The 19,928-nt window shown below is 40.1% G+C and overlaps 1 protein-coding gene across 1 annotated transcript in view; it reads right to left on the bottom strand.

Moving 5' to 3' along the window:
- LOC105524437 (chromosome unknown open reading frame, human C4orf45) overlaps nucleotides 1-19,928 on the bottom strand; it is a 140,981-nt gene that overhangs the window by 84,682 nt on the left and 36,371 nt on the right. Inside the window, exon 2 of the mRNA XM_011959699.1 lies at nucleotides 2,432-2,664. Coding sequence (XP_011815089.1) covers nucleotides 2,432-2,664 — 233 coding nt within the window. The remainder of the gene's footprint in view (nucleotides 1-2,431; nucleotides 2,665-19,928) is intronic.

The following is a 19,928-nucleotide window of genomic DNA, read 5'->3' as shown; positions in this document are numbered from 1 at the left end:
TTAACTGTTAAGGAAATTATAGATGCTTCAATTTCAATGCTGGTATGTGTGGTCATTCTCAGTGAGTCTTTTTTCTCCCCCCTATTATAAAGCTCTAAGTCCAAGGAGCTTTAAGGTATTGTTCAAGATTGTTCTCTGAGACAGCTAGACCCTTGAAAACAATTACTATTAAAATACTGGGGCTAAGAAACTACACAGATGACAAGCAACATCCCTTATAGTATATTCCAAGCAGTTTCTGAGCGTGCCACAGCTGGGGAAGAAAATCACTATGTGGCTCACAATCTCAGAGACAAAGAGGACCCCATTACCCAGCAGGGCAGTGATTAAAAGCAATCCATGAAATACTAACTAAAGATACAGAATAAATACATTCCTGGAAGGCTAACTCGTGGCTATTATCTCTTTTGGATTCCCAGCTTGCTTTGAAGACCAGGGCATGTTTGATTGCAGTTCATTTTGAGCAGAAAAATGGGTTCTTAAGTTAAAGATAAAGAAGGAAGAGAGGCTATACACACTCAAGATGGTCTGACAGATTGAGGGCTGTGTCTGAGAGCAGGGCATCATCACCCAAGGAGAAACACCAAGACAACAAAATTTCTGGACTTTATTCAAACCAGCTGCCTTGCTTTGGGGCTGGACTCTTCTTGCTGGTGGCTAGTTTGATATTTAATCAAATTTTGGATTTTCATTTTTATTGCCTAAGTGGAATAGGACACAGTTTAAGAACCTAAGCATTCATTATACTCAGCTTGTCACACGCTCAGAAACTGGTCTCCTTTGGAATATGCTGTAAGAGACATTGCTTATCATCAAGTGCATTTTCTTGGCCCTGGCGTTTAAACATATTACATTAAATATTATATTAAATTTAATGAATTACATGAAATAAAACCACAACAGTACTAATAGCTAAAATCTGGATGTCAGCCTGGTGCCAGGATCGGGCCCAGTGCATTCGTTGGGTTCTCATATTTAGTCCTCACAACATAACAATATGAAGCATATATAGGGCTTGATACATGCTAGTTACTGCTTCTAGTGCTTTCCTAATATAGAATGTATACACTGTTTACAACAGCCCATTATCTGAGCAAAGATGATGCAAAGGCCTGCCTAGAAAAAAATATTCTAGAACTAAGATTTCATAATGAAGACACTGACGCACAGAGGCAAATGAACTTAACCAAGGCCACACACAGCTAGCAGGTGGCAGAACTAGGATAGAAATTTAGATGATCCTGTGAAGTGGGCCTCTGAATACTGCCACGTAGAAGAGGCGCAAACAAAGATGCAGAGAGGTGAACAGATTTGCCCAAGGTCACAGAGCTAGATCTAAATCAGAGTGTAACCTCAAAGACTGTGCTCCCATCCACCCTCCTGAACTGCCACAGTTTGGGCCAGAAAAAGGTTTTTCTGGCCGGGTGTGGTGGCTCACACCTATAACCCCAGCACTTTGGGAGGCCGATGCAGATGGATCACCTCAGGTGATCTCAGATCAGGAGTTCGAAACCAGCCTGGCCAACGTGGCAAAAACCCATCTCTACTAAAAATACAAAAATTAGCCAAGTGTAATGGGCATGTGCCTTTAGTCCCAGCTACTTGGGAGGCTGAGGCAGGAGAATCGTTTGAACCCGGGAGGCGGGGGTTACAGTGAGTCAAGATGGTGCCACTGCACTCCAGCCTGGGCGACAGAGTGAGACCCTGTCTCAAAAAAAAAGTAAAAAATAATGAATCGTTTTTCCTTTTGTTAACCTTTACCAGATGAAACTTAAGAATTTGAGGAAATATAGTTATTGCATGATTGATATATTCAATTTTCAGACAATACACAGGCCTGCCTGGAAAAAAATATCCAGATTCTCAGATTTTACTTCTAAAACCACTTGTGCACTCTTCTGTTTCAGAGGAGACACCATGATCTCATGCCTATGTCTACATAACCAAAAGGAAATAAGACAAGGTTTCTAAAACCCTCTGACAACATACCCTGAATTATTAATACTGGATACGAAGGCATTATCAGTACAGCGAATCTTAAAGATCTGAGACGCACGTGTTAGGTTTGTGGATTATGCCCAGCACAGGCTTCTTTCTTTGCACCACCCACGCATGAAGCAGTGCTAGGATGGGGGAAGAGTGTGTGCCAGTGCCTCAGCCTGAATGTGAATCAGAATGCATGCCAAAGCCAAACACAAACGCTTTTGGATTATCCATGGCTTCGTTTTCCTCATACCCTTCCCCTGGTGTATTAAACGGGCTCCAGGAGTGGAGCACATGCATTTATTCACACATGTCTGTCTGCTAAACTCAAACCTCTTTATGTCTCAATGAGAAATCAAGCACCCGACATTTCCTTTAGAAGCAAATTCATAAAGAATTCAAGTTAGAAAACAGTACACTATGAAAAGCATAAATTTAAGAGCAATACCTTGATATGGAAGCCACTCTCCAGTCTTGATTTGTTGATAAAATTATACTGTGGTACTCCCCAACCAATTTCACCAACGTACTCATGTTTATATTTTGCTGGCAAGCTTCTATTTGAGGCAGGCCTCCATAAATATCTGAGATCTCCAGTTTTTTCTAACGCCGGATGCTGTTCTCCTACATAGCAGGTGTGCTCATGAATTTTGGGTAAATAATCCTTTATGTAGTCCGGCCCTTTAAAAGACAAAAAGTACTTAAAACTTCTCCACACTTTATTCTAAGATACTTTTGTTGTTTTAACCATTGAAATACTAATAGCCAATAATTATATGGCACTTACTATGTTCTAGGTTCTATTATAAGCCTTTTAGACATGTTAATTCTTATTAATACTTATTTATAATTAATACTTCTTATTAATGCTTATTAGTAACCAAATGAGACTGGTAGAATTTTTTTTCTCCAGTTTATGTATGGGGAAAATGAAAGATTGGTTACTTGTCCAGAATTATAGCTAACAAGATCTTTGTACCCAGACAGTCTGATGCAAAGGTTGGGCTCTTAATTGACCCATTAAATTGCTTTGTGTATAATCAACTTACTATAGACATAGGCTGGATGTGGTGGTTTATGCCTGTAATCCCAGCATTTTGGGAGGCCAAGGTGGGTGGATCGCTTGAACTCAGGAATCTGAGACCAGCCTGGATAACTAGTGAGACCTTGTCTCTACAAAAAATAAAAATTAGCCAGGCATGGTGGCACACAGCTGTGGTCCCAGCTATTTGAGAGATGGAGGTGAGAAGATTGCTTAAGCCCAGGAGGTGGAGGCTACAGTGAGCTATGACTGTGCCACTGCACTTCAGCTTGGGCAATAGAGCAAGACCACCTCAAAAAAAAAAAAAAAAAAGAAAGACATGATATATACTAAAATTTCTCACATGCCATATTTGCAGGATGTAGGCCTTCAGATACGGAGGTGTTTTATCTAGGTAGATAAAAATCTGAAATGAGTATTAGAATACTCCCTAAATGTATTAACAAAAAATTGAAAAATGGAGAAAATTGTTAGGTGAGGGTAAGCTTATAACATACCAAAGGCAGAAGTATTTGTATTTTAAAAGTAAAACAATGAACAAAAAAAAATCAATGAATTATAGAAATAGGTGAAAAAAGCAGAAGTAAGAGAAGGTCTGGGAAAAGATTGTTTTTACTATGGTATTTTAAGTTCTGGGGTACATGTGCAGAACGTGCAGATTTGTTACGTAGGTATACACGTGCCATGGCGGTTTGCTGCACCCATCAGCCCATCATCTACGTTAAGTATTTATCCTAATGCTATCCCTCCCCTAGCTCCCCACCCCCTGACAGGCCCCCATGTGTGATGTTCCCCTCCCTGTGCCCATATGTTCTCACTGTTCAACTCCCACTTATGAGGGAGGATATGAGGTGTTTGGTTTTCTGTTCCTCAGTCACTTTGCTGAGAATGACGGTTTCCAGCTTCATCCATGTCCCTCCAAAGGACATGAACTCATTTTTTTTCATGGCTGCATAGTTATTCCATGGTATATATGTGCCACGACTTCTTTATCCAGCCTAACATTGATGGACATTTGGGTTGGTTCCAAGTCTTTGCTATTGTGAATAGTGCTGCACTAAACATATGTGTGCTTGACACATATGTTTGTCTTTGACAAACCTGACAAAAACAAGAAATGGGGAAAGGATTCCCTACTTAATAAATTGTGTTGGGAAAACTGGCTAGCCATATGCAGAAAACTGAAACTGAACCCCTTCCTTACCCCTTATACAAAAATTAACTCAAGATGGACTAAAGACTTAAATGTAAGACCTAAAACCATAAAACCCCTAGAAGAAAACCTAGGCAATACCATTCAGGACATAGGCATGGGCAAAGATTTCATGACTAAAACACCAAAAACAATGGCAACGAAAGCCAAAATTGACAAATGGGATCTAATTAAACTAAAGAGCTTCTGTACAGCAAAAGAAACTATCATCAGAGTGAACAGGCAACCTACAGAATAGGAGAAAATTATGTTATCTATCCATCTGACAAAGGGCTAATATCCAGAATCTACAAAGAACTTAAATAAATTTACAAGAAAAACACACCTTATCAAAAAGCGGGTGAAGGATATGAACAGGCACTTCTCCCAGACATTTATGCAGCCAACAAACATACGAAAAAAAGTTCATTATCACTGGTCATTAGAGAAATGCAAATCAAAACCACAATGAGATACCATCTCACCCCAGTTAGAATGGCGATCATTAAAAAGTCAGGAAACAACAGATGCTGGAGAGGATGTGGAGAAATAGGAACGCTTTTACACTGTTGATGGGAGTGTAAATTAGTTCAACTATTGTGGAAGACAGCGTGGCGATTCCTCAAGGATCTAGAACCAGAAATACCATTTGACTCAACAATCCCATCACTGGGTATATACCCAAAGGATTATAAATCATTCTACTATAAAGACACATGCACACGTATGTTTATTGTGGCACTGTTCACAATAGTGAACAGTGAATAGTGAATACTGACTTGGAACCAACCCAAATGCCCATCAATGAAAGACTGGATAATGTGCCACATATACACCATGGAATACTACCCAGCCATAAAAAAGATGAGGTCATGTTCTTTGCAGGGACATGGATGAAGCTGAAAACCATCATCCTCAGCAAACTAACACAAGAATAGAAAACCAAACACTGCATGTGCTCACTCATAAGTGGGAGTTGAACAATGAGAACACATGGACATAGGCAGGGGAACATCATACATTGGGTCCTGTTGTGGGGTGAGGGGCTAGGAGAGGGATAGCATTAGGAGAAATACGTAATGTAGATGATGGGCTGATGGGTGCAGCAAACCACCATGGCACATGTAAACAAACCTGCATGTTCTGCACATGAGTCTCAGAACTTAAAAGATAATAAAAAACTTTTGCAGCTAGCTCAAATAAACGCATTTTTTAAAAAGAGATAGGGTCTTGCTGTGTTGCCCAGGCTGAAGTGCAGTGGCTATTCACAGGTACAATAATAGTGCTCTAAAGACTTGAACTCCTGGGCTCACATGATTCTCCTGCCTCAACCTCCCAAGTAGCGGGGACTACGGCACATGCCACCAAGCCCTGCTAAAATTGGTATAGTTAATCATGTGAATGTGAAAGACCTAAGACTTTCTGTAAGAAATGGTACTTACTGATGAAAGATAAGACAATGAAGCTACTGGCCCAGGAAGAAGTTCAAAAACCCCATAACCAAAATGAATGTAGACCTGTATGGGCAGACTGGGGACAGAAAGAAGGAACTTCATTTTTTTTCCAAAAGTTAACCAAAGATCTTGGAGAGAGAATCTGTGTTGTGGTGACATTGCCTCAGTCCTTTCTGGCTCCTGTGGCTTTCATCTTGCTCTTAAATCAGGGAGCTCAGTATTTGCAGAAAGTGTAAGGCGGGCAAAGGCTTTGATCCACTGCCCCTGACACGCGGACCAGGTACTCTTGATAGGATGGTAAACGTGTAACAAGACTGTGCTCAGAAAACGAATCGCAGCTTTCCAAGGAAGCCGAAAATGGGAGGGTTTTTCAGAAACAATTTTAGCAGGTGTTTTCACAGCTTCCTAATCACCATCACTCCCCAAGAAAATTGAGTATTCACTGAGTGGCTAATTTACCCTGATGAATACATCGTGGCTTCAGTTTTATTTGCTTCAGGTTTTCACTTAGATGGAACTACTTTGATAAAGCATAGAATTGTCAGAGCATGAAACCCTGTGTTGAGGTCTCATTTACAAAACTCTGTCAAAAGGAACTTTTTGCAATCCCTTCTAAACAGTGAAATATGGAAGAACTGTATTAGTCTTTTTGGAATTGCAGTGTATGTTTAAGCCAGTTTTTAAATTTTATTTTACTCTGAGGTGTATCCTTCAGAAGATACTTTTTTTCCTTTTCAGAAACAGGACCTTGCTTCACCCAGGCTGAAGTGATGCAATACTAGCTCACTGCAGCCTTGACCACCTGGGCTCCAGGGATCCTCCTGACTCAGCCTCTCGAGTAGGTAGGACTACAGGTGCAGGTCATCACATTTGGCTAATTATTATTATTTTTATTTGTAGACATGGAGTCTTACTGCCCAGGCTGGGTCTCAAACTCCTGGCCTCAAGTGAACCTCCTGCCTTGGTCTTCCAAAGTGCTGAGATTACAGACATGAGCCACTGTGCCCAGACTCAGACCAGTGTTTTCCCAAATACTTCATCAAATGCTGCTCGCATGAGTGCACCATGAAGGTGGTAGTGTGTGTGGGAGGGATCTCTACAGTCAAATGCACTTGGGAACACTGCTTGCTACATTTGCCTTGTAGATATTCACAGCATATGAAAGTATATTAAGAGTTCTGATAAGACTTATATGGTAAATAAACTATTTACAGTTACATAGCCCAGTGTTCCCCAAACTGATTTAAACATAGATGGTTTTTCCCTACTGGATCATTTATATGCATCCTACTGTAAATGTGAGAGTAGATATTTATCTGTCGTTAGCTCCTTAGTTGCTCTGTGGACTGTAGTAAGTTTTTGTAAAAAGCTATTACTTGCCGGCTGTCTTGGTTTGTGCTGCTATAACAAAATACCCCAGACTAAGTAACTTGTAAAGAACAGAAATTTGTTTTCATACAGTTATGAAGGCTGGGAGTCCAAGATCAAGGTGCTGGCAGGTCATGTGACGAAGGCTGCTCTCCGCTCCTAAGATGGCGCCTCGTTGCTGCATCTTCTGGAGGAGAGGAACACCAGATCCCGACAGGGCAGCGGGTGGAAGGACAAACAAGCTGGAGGCTTTGTGAAGCCTTCTTTATAAAGGCTTTAATCTCATTCATGAGGGAGGAGCCCTCATGACCTAATCATCTCTTAAAGGCCCCACCTCTTACTCCTATCACATTGGCCGTTAAATTTCAACACCTGAATTTGAGGAGGTGGGCACACTGAAACCGTAGTACAAGCTGAGTGAAAAGCACTTCGTGTTAGAAGGTGTGGTGTACATGCTTCGCAACCCAAGTATGTGTGTTTGTGTGTGTGTGCGTGTCCAGTCAGTCCAACAAACTTCATCTTTTGCCAACACTTGAAAAAAGGGCTGGGCATGGTGTGTCAGGCACCATGGAAGGCTAAAAAGGGAGGATCACTGGAGTGTAGGAGTCTGAGACCAGCCTCGGCAGCATAGTAAGGCCTCTCTACAAAAAAAATTGTTAAATAGCTGGTCACCCGTGGCATGCCCGGGTAGTCCCAGCTCCTCAGGAGGCTGAGGCAGGAGGCTCATTTGAGCCCAGAAGTTTGAGGTAGCAGTGAGCTATGATCATGCCACTCCAGCCTGGGCAACAGAGTGAGTTCCTGTCTCTAAAAAAAGAAAGAAAAGAAAGAAAGAAAAGGACCGAACTACAATGTGTGTTAATAGAGTAGAGGAAAATTCCATCCTTGAAGCAAATGTCTCTTTCTGACCTCTTCTCTGCAGGATTTTTTTTTTCTTTTTCTTTTTCTGTTACTGGGATTCTCTGCAGTTTCATTGTCTCATTTAGTTCCTTCATTTATTCTTTCACTGATTTATTCATTTATTCAACACGTACTTATGAACAGCTACTACATGTCAGGCACTGTTCTGAGTGCTTGGAATATAGCAGTGAAAAGAACAAAGGCCGTTGCCTTTATGAAACTGGCATTCTTTGAGAGGCAGGTGCTAGAAATAAACAATTCTTCATCATCTGGATTATCACCATAGCCTCCTTAAGTAGTCTTGGCTCTAGTTTCTCTCCTTTCTAATCCATCTTCTACACAGCTGTCAAGAGTGATTTAAAACTCAGATAATATTAAACACTTCCTTTCCTTAAAAACATGAAATAATTTTCTCCAGCGCTTGGGAATTTGTTTCCATTCAGATGTCTCAGGATTGCAGAATAGTGTCTTCCTAATCTGACCATAATACTGTCCATAACCTTTTCTCATTGTTAAACCAAACCCTACAAGGCTTATTGTAAATGCTTCCATCTATGGAGAACATATCTAATCCCCTCAAGTCAAAATTAAACACTCAACACGATGTAGTATGGTAGTTTCATTGAATTTCACTTCTTCTTTTCTATATCAAATTTACTGGATGTTCCTCATTTGTAAGCTCTTGGAGGATAAGAGTTGTATCTTATTTATCTCTGTTAATTCTTAATGTCCAGCACTGTGCTTTGAACATAGGAGATCCACAAAAGAAATGCATGTTGAATAAATAAGTGAATTGTTGATTGAACACATGAATTAAAGAGTTCCATTATAAGACTGAAGATATATAAAGTCATATTGGGTGAGAGGCAATCACTTCTTTAAATTTCCAACGAGCCACTTAATTTCTAGAACTGCCTTAAAACCCTCCTATTCTGGGATTTATGTTAAGATCCTTAAGTGTAAGGTCAAAGGAAGAATTGCTTTTCACTACATTTATTTTTAAGACTTAGAGGTAGAAGGATGAGAGCTCACAGGAATATTATTTCATTTTATAATATTGCCTCATGAGGTCAGTCCTCAATTTCAGTGACCAGATGGAAACCCACCAAAGAAATAAATCAAAACGAATCAAGTGGACCGTGGAAATCAGTGTTTCAATAAGTATATTTGATAATCTGTTGACACCATAGGCATAATTTGCCCGTTGAAGATGTGTAGTGCAGAACAGCTGGGCTTGTCAGGAGAATCAAGCCAAGGTAAAGGCCAGAGGGCGGTGGTGGGATTCGAACCTATGAAATGAACTCTAATGGGCACGTCTGACATGTGCACATAGGGGGAAGAAAAAAGGAGATACTGCTAGAGATTAATTACTACAACTGCTAATGTGAATAGGCTCTCCAATTCTGACATTTACCACAGAACGGACTCATGGCCTGGAAAATGTTTAAATGCTGCATTTCAATTCAGTTGGTACAGTTATGCAATGGGTCTAACCATTGAAAGAATTGAAAGGCTCGGTTTGTCAAATTTCTGAATGAGCTGAATAAAGAGCAGGCGAAAGCATCCTTGCTACATACCTTAGTTCTATTCTCAAACGATAAAGTTTCTCATTTTTTTCATTTTTCTTTTTAATAAAGACAGGGTCTTGCTGTGTTGCCCAGGCTGATCTTGAATTCCTGGCCTCAAGTGCTCCTCCTACTCTGGACACCCAAAGTGTGGGGATTACAGGCATGAGCCCCTGTGCCTGGACTTCGTTATTATTCTTTTTATTTTTTGTAGTCAAACTTTCCTGTGGACAACCTGAAAGCATTAGGGGCAGTGATTACTAATCAAACTGCTTCCAATAATAAACTCTTGGGATTATTGTGTCAATTAGGTAACTGATATAATTATGGCTCAAATTATAAATTGGAATTCAGTTACAAAGAATTAGAGAATTCACCTGACACTTATGCACAGTTTAACTGATGGCTTAAATAATATATTTGGCACCTTACCACGTGCCCAATACTGGCTCAGTGTGAACAAAGGTCATTATGACATGGCCTCTGTTTTTCTGGTCTCCCATACAATCTAAAGACCATGCTCACCTCCTTTAGAAAACATTTTCTGAGCCGGGCATGGTGGCTCACGCCTGTAATCCCAGCATTTTGGGAGGCCGAGGCAGGTGGATCACGAGGTCAACAGATCGAGACCATCTTGGCCTACATCGTGAAACCTTGTCTTTACTAAAATACAAAAATTAGCTGGGTGTGGTGGCATGTGCCTATAGTCCCAGCTACTTGGGAGACTGAGGCAGGAGAATCGCTTGAACCCGGGAGGCAGAGCTTGCAGTGAGCTGAGATCGCACCACTGTGCTCCACCCTGGCGACAGAGTGACACTCCATCTCAGAAAAAAAAAAGGAAAACATTTTCTAACCTTCATGGCAAACATTATTATTCACTGAAACTTTAAAGTACAATTTGATCTGTTTCATTTGTGTGCTGAGGTTTCCTAGCCGTTTCGTGAGTATGTGTCTTGTCTCTTTGCTTGACAGTTAACCCCTTATTAGTCCCTATTAGAGACTCACACTATGTCTCATTTGCTTTGGAACATCTTTTGCATTCTGGACAGTGCAATGCACCAAGCCAATGCTTAGTAATATTTGCTGAAAGAATGACTGCTTGCTCATTAAATTTGCTGATATAATCAAAAATGTAAAATTCCATAGTTTTCCTGTTTAGTAGAGAAAGAAGGCAGAATAAAAAATTTTGTAAATATCCTTGGACTTTTAGTTGAAAAGTAAAACTGACCCTCTTGACAAAATTTTGCAACCAAGTGACTCTCCACATACCCATCTCTCCTGAAAGGAAAACCTAAGTAGATAACAAATAAATTACATTTTCTTTATTTTGGCTTGCAATTTTCCTAGCATAAATATGCATGATACAGTCAATTTTATTATAAGAAACTCTCACTATTCACATAGATAGACTCTAGCTATTTCATGAAAAAAATTAGTAAGATTTGTATATATAGAACTATTAAAAATCCATTTGAGTGCTACAAGTAATAGGAAATCCATTGCAAAATTGATTAAACAATAAAGGAAAATTATGTCCCATAATAAGATCTTCTGAGGCAGGAGGAGGAATCTGGGGTTGCTTTCTTCAGTAGCTCAGTGATGTCTTCAGAATCACAGGCTTTTCCATCTGTGTGCACTGCACCCTCCCCTTACCTCGGGCAAGTTCCCCTAGAGGTCCCTAGGAGGCTGTCACGGTTTCAGGTATCATAGGCAGATACAATGATGTTCAAGAGGGTGTGTGTATGTTCAATCAGTGGGGAAGCCCTTCCTAGAAAACCTCAGATAAATTCCTCTCTCATTTTATTCACCAGGATTGAGTCATTCGTCTCTTCCTAAAACCAAGCACTGGCAAGGGAACTGGAATTTCGATGACTGGCTTGGATGATTCAGAATTTCATTCTGAGTCATGTGAGGTCAGGGTAGACACCCAATAAAAAATAGAGGCTCTCTGGAAAGGGAGAAGAGTGTGCTGGCCTCTGGGTAATCAGTTACAAAGCAAAAAGGAAAACATTCCTCAGAGTAAACACACACAAACACACATACAGACACAAGGCAACTTTTTACTGCTGCTGTGCGATTTACTTTTAAGACCACATGAAATTATTTGAAGTTACTTCTTTTCTCCTCTTTGGTCTTCATTTCTAGCTAAATCATAATTAGTTTGGTGTTTGTACTATCGTACTTGTGGATATGGCTTTTGTTTTTTTTGCTTTGTTTTGTTTTGAGAGGAAGCTTCGCTCTTGTTGCCCAGGCTGGAGTGCAATGGCACAATCTCAGCTCACTGCAACCTCTGCCTCCTGGGCTCCAGCAATTCTCCTGCCTCAGCCTCCGAAGTAGCTGGGATTATAGGCATGCACCACCAAGCCTAGCTAATTTTGTAATTTTAATAGAGACAGGGTTTCACTATGTTGGTCAGGCTGGTCTCAAGCTCCTGACCTCAGGTGATCTGCCTGCCTCGAAAGTGCTGGGATTACAGGTGTGAGCCACCACACCCAGCCAAGGATATGGTTTTATACTAAAGCAATGCCAAGAAATGGAGGCAAGCCAGGGGCTCAGTCAGAAGCTATCCTCACAAATTGCAAGGGATAGGGCAATTATTGGTATTCCTCCATATTCAAGCTCTTTAATTGCTGTTGTTATTGTTTAGAGACAGGGTCTCACTCTGTTGCCCTGGCTGGAGTGCAGTGGCACAATCCTGACTCACTGCAGCCTTGAACTCCTGGGCTCAAATAATTCTCCCACCTCAGCCTCCCAAGTAGTTGTGATTACAGGCATGGGCCTCCACACTTGGCTAATTTTTTAATTTTTTGGTAGATATGGAGGACTTACTATGTTACCCAGGCTGGTGTCAAACTCCTGGCCTCAAGTGATCCTCCCACATTGGCCTCCCAAAGTGCTGAGATTACTGACATGAGCCACTGTGCCTGGCCTCAATAATCAAACTCCTTGATCTAGAGCAGAGGTCAGCACTTTTTTTTTTAAAGGCCAGATACTAAATGTTTTAGGCCTACAGGTCATACATACAATCTCTATCACAACTCCTCCTCAACCCTGTCACTGCAGTAGACAATATGTAAACCAGTAAGTGTGGCTGTGTTCTAATAAAACATAATTTATGGACACTGAAATTAGAATTTTATATAGTTTTTACGGGTTGGGATTTTTCTTTTAATTTTTTTCAACTACTTACAAAATGAAAGCCCACTTTTAGCTGTATAAAAAAAGGTGGCAAGCCAGATTTGGCACACAAGCCATGGTTTACTAAATCCTGATCTACAGCAGTTTTCATATTTGTCTTTTATCTTACACCTCCTTCTTGCATATTTTAGATATGAATGAAGCTTCTGTATTTATTAGACTTAATTGATTACATAACTGCAAAAATAAGTATTTCAAACTAGATTCATAAAAGAGCGTACTTTTTATTTGTACAATAAGAGGTCCCAATGGAGAGTCTTGCTTGACTCTACATTGCCAGTGTCAGTTTGGCCCCATATCATTTCTGCCTTTGTGTTAATTGGTTTTCTTATTATTAGAGTTGTATAAATGACCAGTGAGAAGATGTGAATATAAAATAGATTTGCCAGCGCAATAAAAAAATAGAAAAGTGGAGAAGACAGTAAATTACACAGATAGATTGGAAATAACATTAGGTAAGAATCGCCCTGGTTTTACCCACACTGGAAAGAGCTGAGAGGTATGCATTGCTGTTTTATTGCTGTGAGTAATGATGGTAATTATGATGTAATCCACAGGGCACAACCCACACTGGACGGGGTGGAAATAGTGCTCTCAATCCTCCACTCTATAATAATATGGGTTGTAAAATATATGTACCATTAAGGCCAGGCGTGGTGGCTCATGACTACTTTGGAAGGCCAAGACAGGAGGATCACTCGAGTCCAGGAGTTCAAGACCAGGCTGGGAAACAGAGTGAGACCCTGTCTCTACAAAAAAATTTAAAAATTAACTGAGTGTGGTGGCAACCACCTGTGGTTCCAGCTACTTGAGAGGCTGAGGCTGGAGGATTGCTTGAGCCCAGGAGGTCAGGAATTTGAGCCTGCAGTGAGCCAAGATCATGCCACTGCACTCTAGTCTGGGAGACAGAGTGAGACCGTGTCTAAAAAAAAAAAAAAAAGTACCATTGACTTAATACTGGCTTTGCTTCAAAAAGAGAAAAGAAATTTACCACTTTAAGTGTAGGCATTGATAGCAAAGAGCATCACAATTATAGACAAGTTAAATGTAATTTATGAAAATGACACTTTTAGCCTGGATGAAATGTGGCAATTCCCTAGATAAACAGTACATTAGGAAGGGCTTGTCTATTTCTCGATGGCAGTAAGTGACTTCAATTTAGGCCAGGGTAATTTAGACCAGTAAGTGGTATTTCTCAACCTTGTAAATACATAATAAAAGGAAAATAGCTAAAAGTATGCTGTAAGAAAAACATGTGAACCTGCTATCTGGATTATTGAGAAATATTTAATTGTGGAAAGCAAGTAAGCCATAATCAACAGATAGATAATCTTTACATTTTTTTGCTATCTCTTTTGTAAAACCTTTGCCTTTCCCTACTTTAAGACACCCAGGGAATTGGCTGTGCTTCCTGATCATTGAGGAGACTGAAATAAAGTGACTCCTTATTCATTCCAAAAACGGTTTTCACTATGCTGCAGCACTTAGCTTGTAAAACGGATTTATAAACAGGTGAAATAGTAGGTGGGTAAAGCCACATGAGAGTAAAGATTTACAAATTAAATTTCTTTATCTGAATATTTCTTACTCTGAGGATTTCTTTTCCCATCCCCGTAAATAAACTTTTTTTTTTTTTTTTGTATAATAGAAAGAGCACTTGAACAGGGAAAAATGGCAATTAAGATTTTGGTTTTGACCTTGCTGCCATTGGCATAGAGAACTTGGGAAAGTCATTTCATCTTCCTTGGTTAACTTCAATTTCTTTTTTTTTTTTTTTAAGCCAGCTGTATTGAGATGTAATTGACATACAATAAATTGCACATATTTGAAGCATACATGTGTACATTTTTACATATATGTACACACGAACAGGCTTGTCAGATTTAAAGTACAGAATTCCCAGTTAAATTTGGATTTCAGATAAATAATGAATCGTTTTTAGTATAAGTATGTCCCAAATATTTGCATGGTACATACTTATACTAAAAAATTTATTCATCTGAAATTCAAATTTTACTGGCCACTCTATGTTTTTATTTGTGAAATTGAGCAGCTCTATCCATGGATTCTCACTACAGTTAAGATTAAGAACATATCTGTCATTTTTCCCATACCCAGGCAATCACTTTTCTGCTTTCTATTACTGTAGATTAGTTTACGGTTTCTAGAATTTGATCTAAATGGCATCAAATCATACAGTAAGCACCCTCTTTTGTCTGGCTTCTTTGTTTTTTTTTTTTTTCCTGAGAGGGAGTCTTGCTCGGTTGCCCACGCTGGAGTGCAGTGGCGCAATCTCCGCTCACTGTAACCTCCGCCTGCTGGATTCAAACATTCTCCTGCCTCAGCCTCCCTAGTAGCTGAGATTACAGGCACCTACCACCACACCCGGCTAGTTTTTGTATTTTTACTAGAGATTTGGTTTCACCCTGTTGGTCAGACTGGTCTCAAGTGATCCAGCCAACTTGGCCTCCCAAAGTGCTGGGATTACAGGAGTGAGCCACTGGGCCTGGCTTGTCTGACTTCTTACACTAAGCATAATTATTTTGAGATCATCTGAATTATAACATGCAACAATAGTTTATTCCGTTTTATTGCTGAGTAATATTCTATTGTACAGATATGTAACATTTACCTGTTGATGGACTTTGGGGTTCTTTTCAATTTGGGGCTGTATAAAACTGCTATGAACATTTGTGTATAAATCTTTTTATGGACACTTGTTTTCATTTATCTTGGGTAAATAACTAGAAGTGCAATGGCTGGATCATATGGTAGATGTATAACTTTGTAAAGGAACTTCCAAATTGATTCAACAGTAGTTGTGTCATTTTTACATTCCCATTAGCAGTGTATGAGAGTTCTATCTTCTCCACATCTTTGCCAACACTTGATCTTCTTAATTGGTGCATTCTAATAGATACGTAGTGATGTCTCATTGCAGTTTTAATTTGCAATCTCTAATGACTAATCATGTAGAGGATCTTTTGCTTATTTGCTATCCACATATTTTCTTTAGTGAAGTGTTCAAATATTTTGCCCATTTCTTAATTGTCTCGTCTTCTTATTGAGAGTTAAGCTTTTTTAAAAACTTTTATTTTAGGTTTGGGGGTACATGTGCAAATTTGTTATACAGGTAAACTCATATCATGGGGGTTCGTTGTACAGATTATTTTGTCACCCAGGTACTAAGCCTAGTACCCAATAGTTACTTTTTCTGCTCCTCTCCCTCCTCCCATCCTCTACCCTTAAGTAGGCTGTTGTTCTCTTCTTTGTGTCTGTGAGTTCTTATCATTTAGCTACCACTTATAAGTGAGAACATGCAGTATTTGGTTTTCTACTCCTGCGTTAGTTTGCTAAGGCTAATGGCCTCCAGTTCCATCCATGTTCCCACAAAAGACATGATCTCACTCTTATGGCTGTGTAGTATTCCATGTTGTATATGCACCATGTTTTCTTTATTCAATCTATCATTAATGGGCATTTAGGTTGATTCCATGTCTTTGCTATTGTGAGCAGTGCTGCAATGAACATTTGTGTGCACGTGTCTTTATGATATACTAATTTATATTCCACTGGTTTTATACCCAGTGATGGGATTGCTACATCAAATGACAGTTCTGTTTTTAGCTCTGTGAGGAAGTGCCACCCTGCTTTCCACAATGGTTGAACTAATTTACACTCCAACCAACAAGTGTTCCCTTTTCTCTGCAACCTTGCCAGCATCTGTTATTTTTTGACTTTTTAATAATAGCCATTCTGACTGGTGTTAGATAGTATCTTATTGTGGTTTTGATTTGCATTTCTCTCATTATCAGTGATATCGAGGTTTTTTTCATATGCTTCTTGGACACATGTATGTCTTCTTTAGAAAAGTATTCTTGTCACTTGCCCACTTTTTAATGGGGTTGCTTGGTTTTTTCTTGTAAATTTGTTTCTGTTCCTTATGGATGCTGGATATTAGACCAAGAGTATTTTATATGCTCTGAATACAAGTCCTTTATCAGATACGTACTTTGCAAATATTTTCTTCTAATCTGTGCTTATACTTTCATTTTTGAAATTGTCTTGTGAAGAGCAGAAGTTTTTAATTTTGATAAAGTTTACTTTATTAATTTATTCTTTAATGGATCATGCCATAGGTGTTATACCTAAAAATTACTTTGTCAAAAAAAGTCTTTTTCGTAGAGATGGGATCTCATTATGTTGCCCAGGTTAGTCTCAACTCCTGGCCTCAAGCATGAGCTACTGTGCCCAGTCTAAATAATCTTTGTCTAATCTAAGATCACAAAGATTTTCTCCTATGCTTTCTTTTAGAAGTTTTATAGTTTTAGGTTTATACATATAGGTCCATGACCTTTTTCAAGTCCATTTTTGTATATAAGAAGAGATATGAAGGTCAATTTTTTTGTATATGTATATCCAGTTATTTTAGCACCATTTGTAAAAGACTATCACTTTTCACTAAATTGCTTTTGTACCTTTGTTTTAATGATACATAACACCACACACACATACACATGCATACACACACACAGTGTTGTTGACTGGGTACCTATGTAAAATGCATTTCTTACTGTGACTGCAGTCAGAAAAGTTTGAAAGGTACTGCTATGATGGTTACCTGAATTACTTTTTTCTCTCTCTCTGGTCTCCTAATCATTCTTGTCTATCACTTCCATATATTCAGTCCTTCCTGCTTCTTCAATTTCCACTGTTCCTCTAAAACGTCATTTTCTGTGGAAGCACATTTACGATCACCTCAGGAAACCATTGTTTTTGCTGTTCCTTCCATTTTTTCCTCCCCTCTGCCATACAGAGAAATGATAAAACATTTTATTTCTCCCTGCCAAGTTTATAACACTCTCTGTGTAATTCACCCTGTGACCTTTCATTCAATGTTTCTTGTGGTTTGCAATTGGTTTACAGCAAATCATTTCCTTTTTCATTTGTTTTGCTTTACTGGGAGACAGCATGATGTGGAGAATAGAGAACAGGCCATACTCCAGCTAAACCCTATTTCATAATAGGCTAATAACCTTCTTCAAAACACCATCTCTCAGGCTCAGTTTCTTTATCTGAAAAATAAAACCACATCTAACAACCTCATATATTTGTTGTAAGAATTAAGTAAGGTATTGTATGCAGCATATGTGAGGCATGTCTAGTCCCATACCGGGCACATAATAGATGCCTGATGATAGCTATTACCACCATATTATGTACCTTCTAGCCACTTCTGTTATTTCTGTCACTTTCCCTCGTGTCCGTTATCTTCTACTATGCTAATGCTATTGTAGGCTGTACAGTATGGCGCCTCCGATAATTAAAATCAGTGACCTGAACTACCCTTGTGAGAAATGTTTAATGATTGTACACAGGAAGTGTCATGGTGCCAAAGAGATGAAAGAGATCAGATTTCATTTCACTCTATAAAAGAAAGACATTTTTTCTTCCACAAAAGAGGGCTTTAAATCTCCTTCCCATTAACAAGGTAGACAGAAAAATACTCCTCTTTAAAGAGAACACAGCTACTAGAAATGCTAACCATTCAGCTAACACGGTCAGAATGGTAGCTCAAACTACCATTCCCTAGGACGTAAGAGGCAAAAATAAGATTTTAGTGAAAAGATAGTGGTGCCCAAGATGGCCAAATAGGAACAGCTCCAGCCTCTAGCTCCCAGCGTGAGCGACACAGAAGACGGGTGATTTCTGCATTTTCAACTGAGGTACCGGGTTCATCTCACTAGGGCATGTTGGACAGTTGATGCTGGTCCGCGGGTGCAGCCCCACCAGCGAGAGCTGAAGCAGGGCGAGGCATCGCCTCACCTGGGAAGCGCAAGGGGGAAGGAAGTTCCTTTTCCTAGCCAAGGGAAATTGAGACACACAACACCTGGAAAATCTGGTAACTCCCACCCTAATACTGTGCTTTACCAAGGGTCTTAGCAAATGGGCACACCAGGAGATTATATCCCACACCTGGCCTGGAGGGTCCCACGCCCAAGGGGCCTCCCTCATTGCTAGCACAGCAGTCTGCAATCTAACTGCAAGGCAGCAGTGAGGCTGGGGGAGGGGCGCCCACCATTGCTGAGGCTTAAGTAGATAAACAAAGCAGCTGGGAAGCTCGAATTGGGTGGAGCCCACCACAGTTCAAGGAGACCAGACTGGCCTGCCTCTGTAGACTCCTCCTCTGGGGACAGGGCATAGCTAAACAAAAAGCAGCAGAAACCTCTGCAGATGTAAAAGTCCCTGCCTGACAGCTTTGAAGAGAGCAGTGGTTCTCCCAGCACGAAGGTTGAGATCTGAGAACGGACAGACTGCCTGCTCAAGTGGGTCCCTGACCCCTGAGTAGCCTAGCTGGGAGACATCCTCTACTAGGTGCAGACTGACACATCACACCTCACACGGCTGGGTACACACTGAGACGAAGCTTCCAGAGCAAGAATCAGACAGCAGCACTGACTGTTCAGCAATATTCTATCTTCTGCAGCCTCCGCTGCTGATACCCAGGCAAACAGGGTCTGGAGTGGACCTCAAGCAAACTCCAACAGACCTGCAGCTGAGAGTCCTGACTGTTAGAAGGAAAACTAACAAACAGAAAGGACACCCACACCAAAACCCCATCAGTACGTCACCAACATCAAAGACCAAAGGCAGATAAAACCACAAAGATGGGGAAAAAGCAGTGCAGAAAAGCTGGAAGTTCAAAAAATCAGAGCGCATCTCCCCCTCCAAACGAACGTAGCTTATTGCCAGCAACGGAACAAAGCTGGATGGAGAATGACTGACGAGTTGAGAGAAGAAGGCTTCTGTCCATCAAACTTCTCAGAGCTAAAGGAGGAACTACGTAACCAGCGAAAAGAAACTAAAAACCTTGAAAAAAGAATGGTTGAATGGATAACTCGAATAATCAATGCAGAGAAGACATTAAAAGAACTGATAGAGATGAAAACCATGACACGAGAACTACGTGACAACTGCACAAGCTTCAGTAACCGACTCGATCAACTGGAAGAAAGATTATCAGTGATTGAAGATCAAATGAATGAAATGAAGTGAGAAGAGAAATGTAGAGTAAAAAGAAATGAACAAATTCTCCAGGAGATATGGGATTATGTGAAAAGACCAAATCTATGTCCGATTGGTGTGCCTGAAAGTGAGGGGGAAAATGGAACCAAGTTGGAAAACACTCTTCAGGATATCATCCAGGAGAACTTCCCCAACCTAGTAAG

The sequence above is a fragment of the Colobus angolensis genome, unplaced genomic scaffold (genome assembly GCF_000951035.1).
Source record: "Colobus angolensis palliatus isolate OR3802 unplaced genomic scaffold, Cang.pa_1.0 Scaffold5, whole genome shotgun sequence".
In the NCBI taxonomy this organism is placed as follows: Eukaryota; Metazoa; Chordata; class Mammalia; order Primates; family Cercopithecidae; genus Colobus; species Colobus angolensis.
This window is presented reverse-complemented; position numbering and strand designations above follow the sequence as displayed.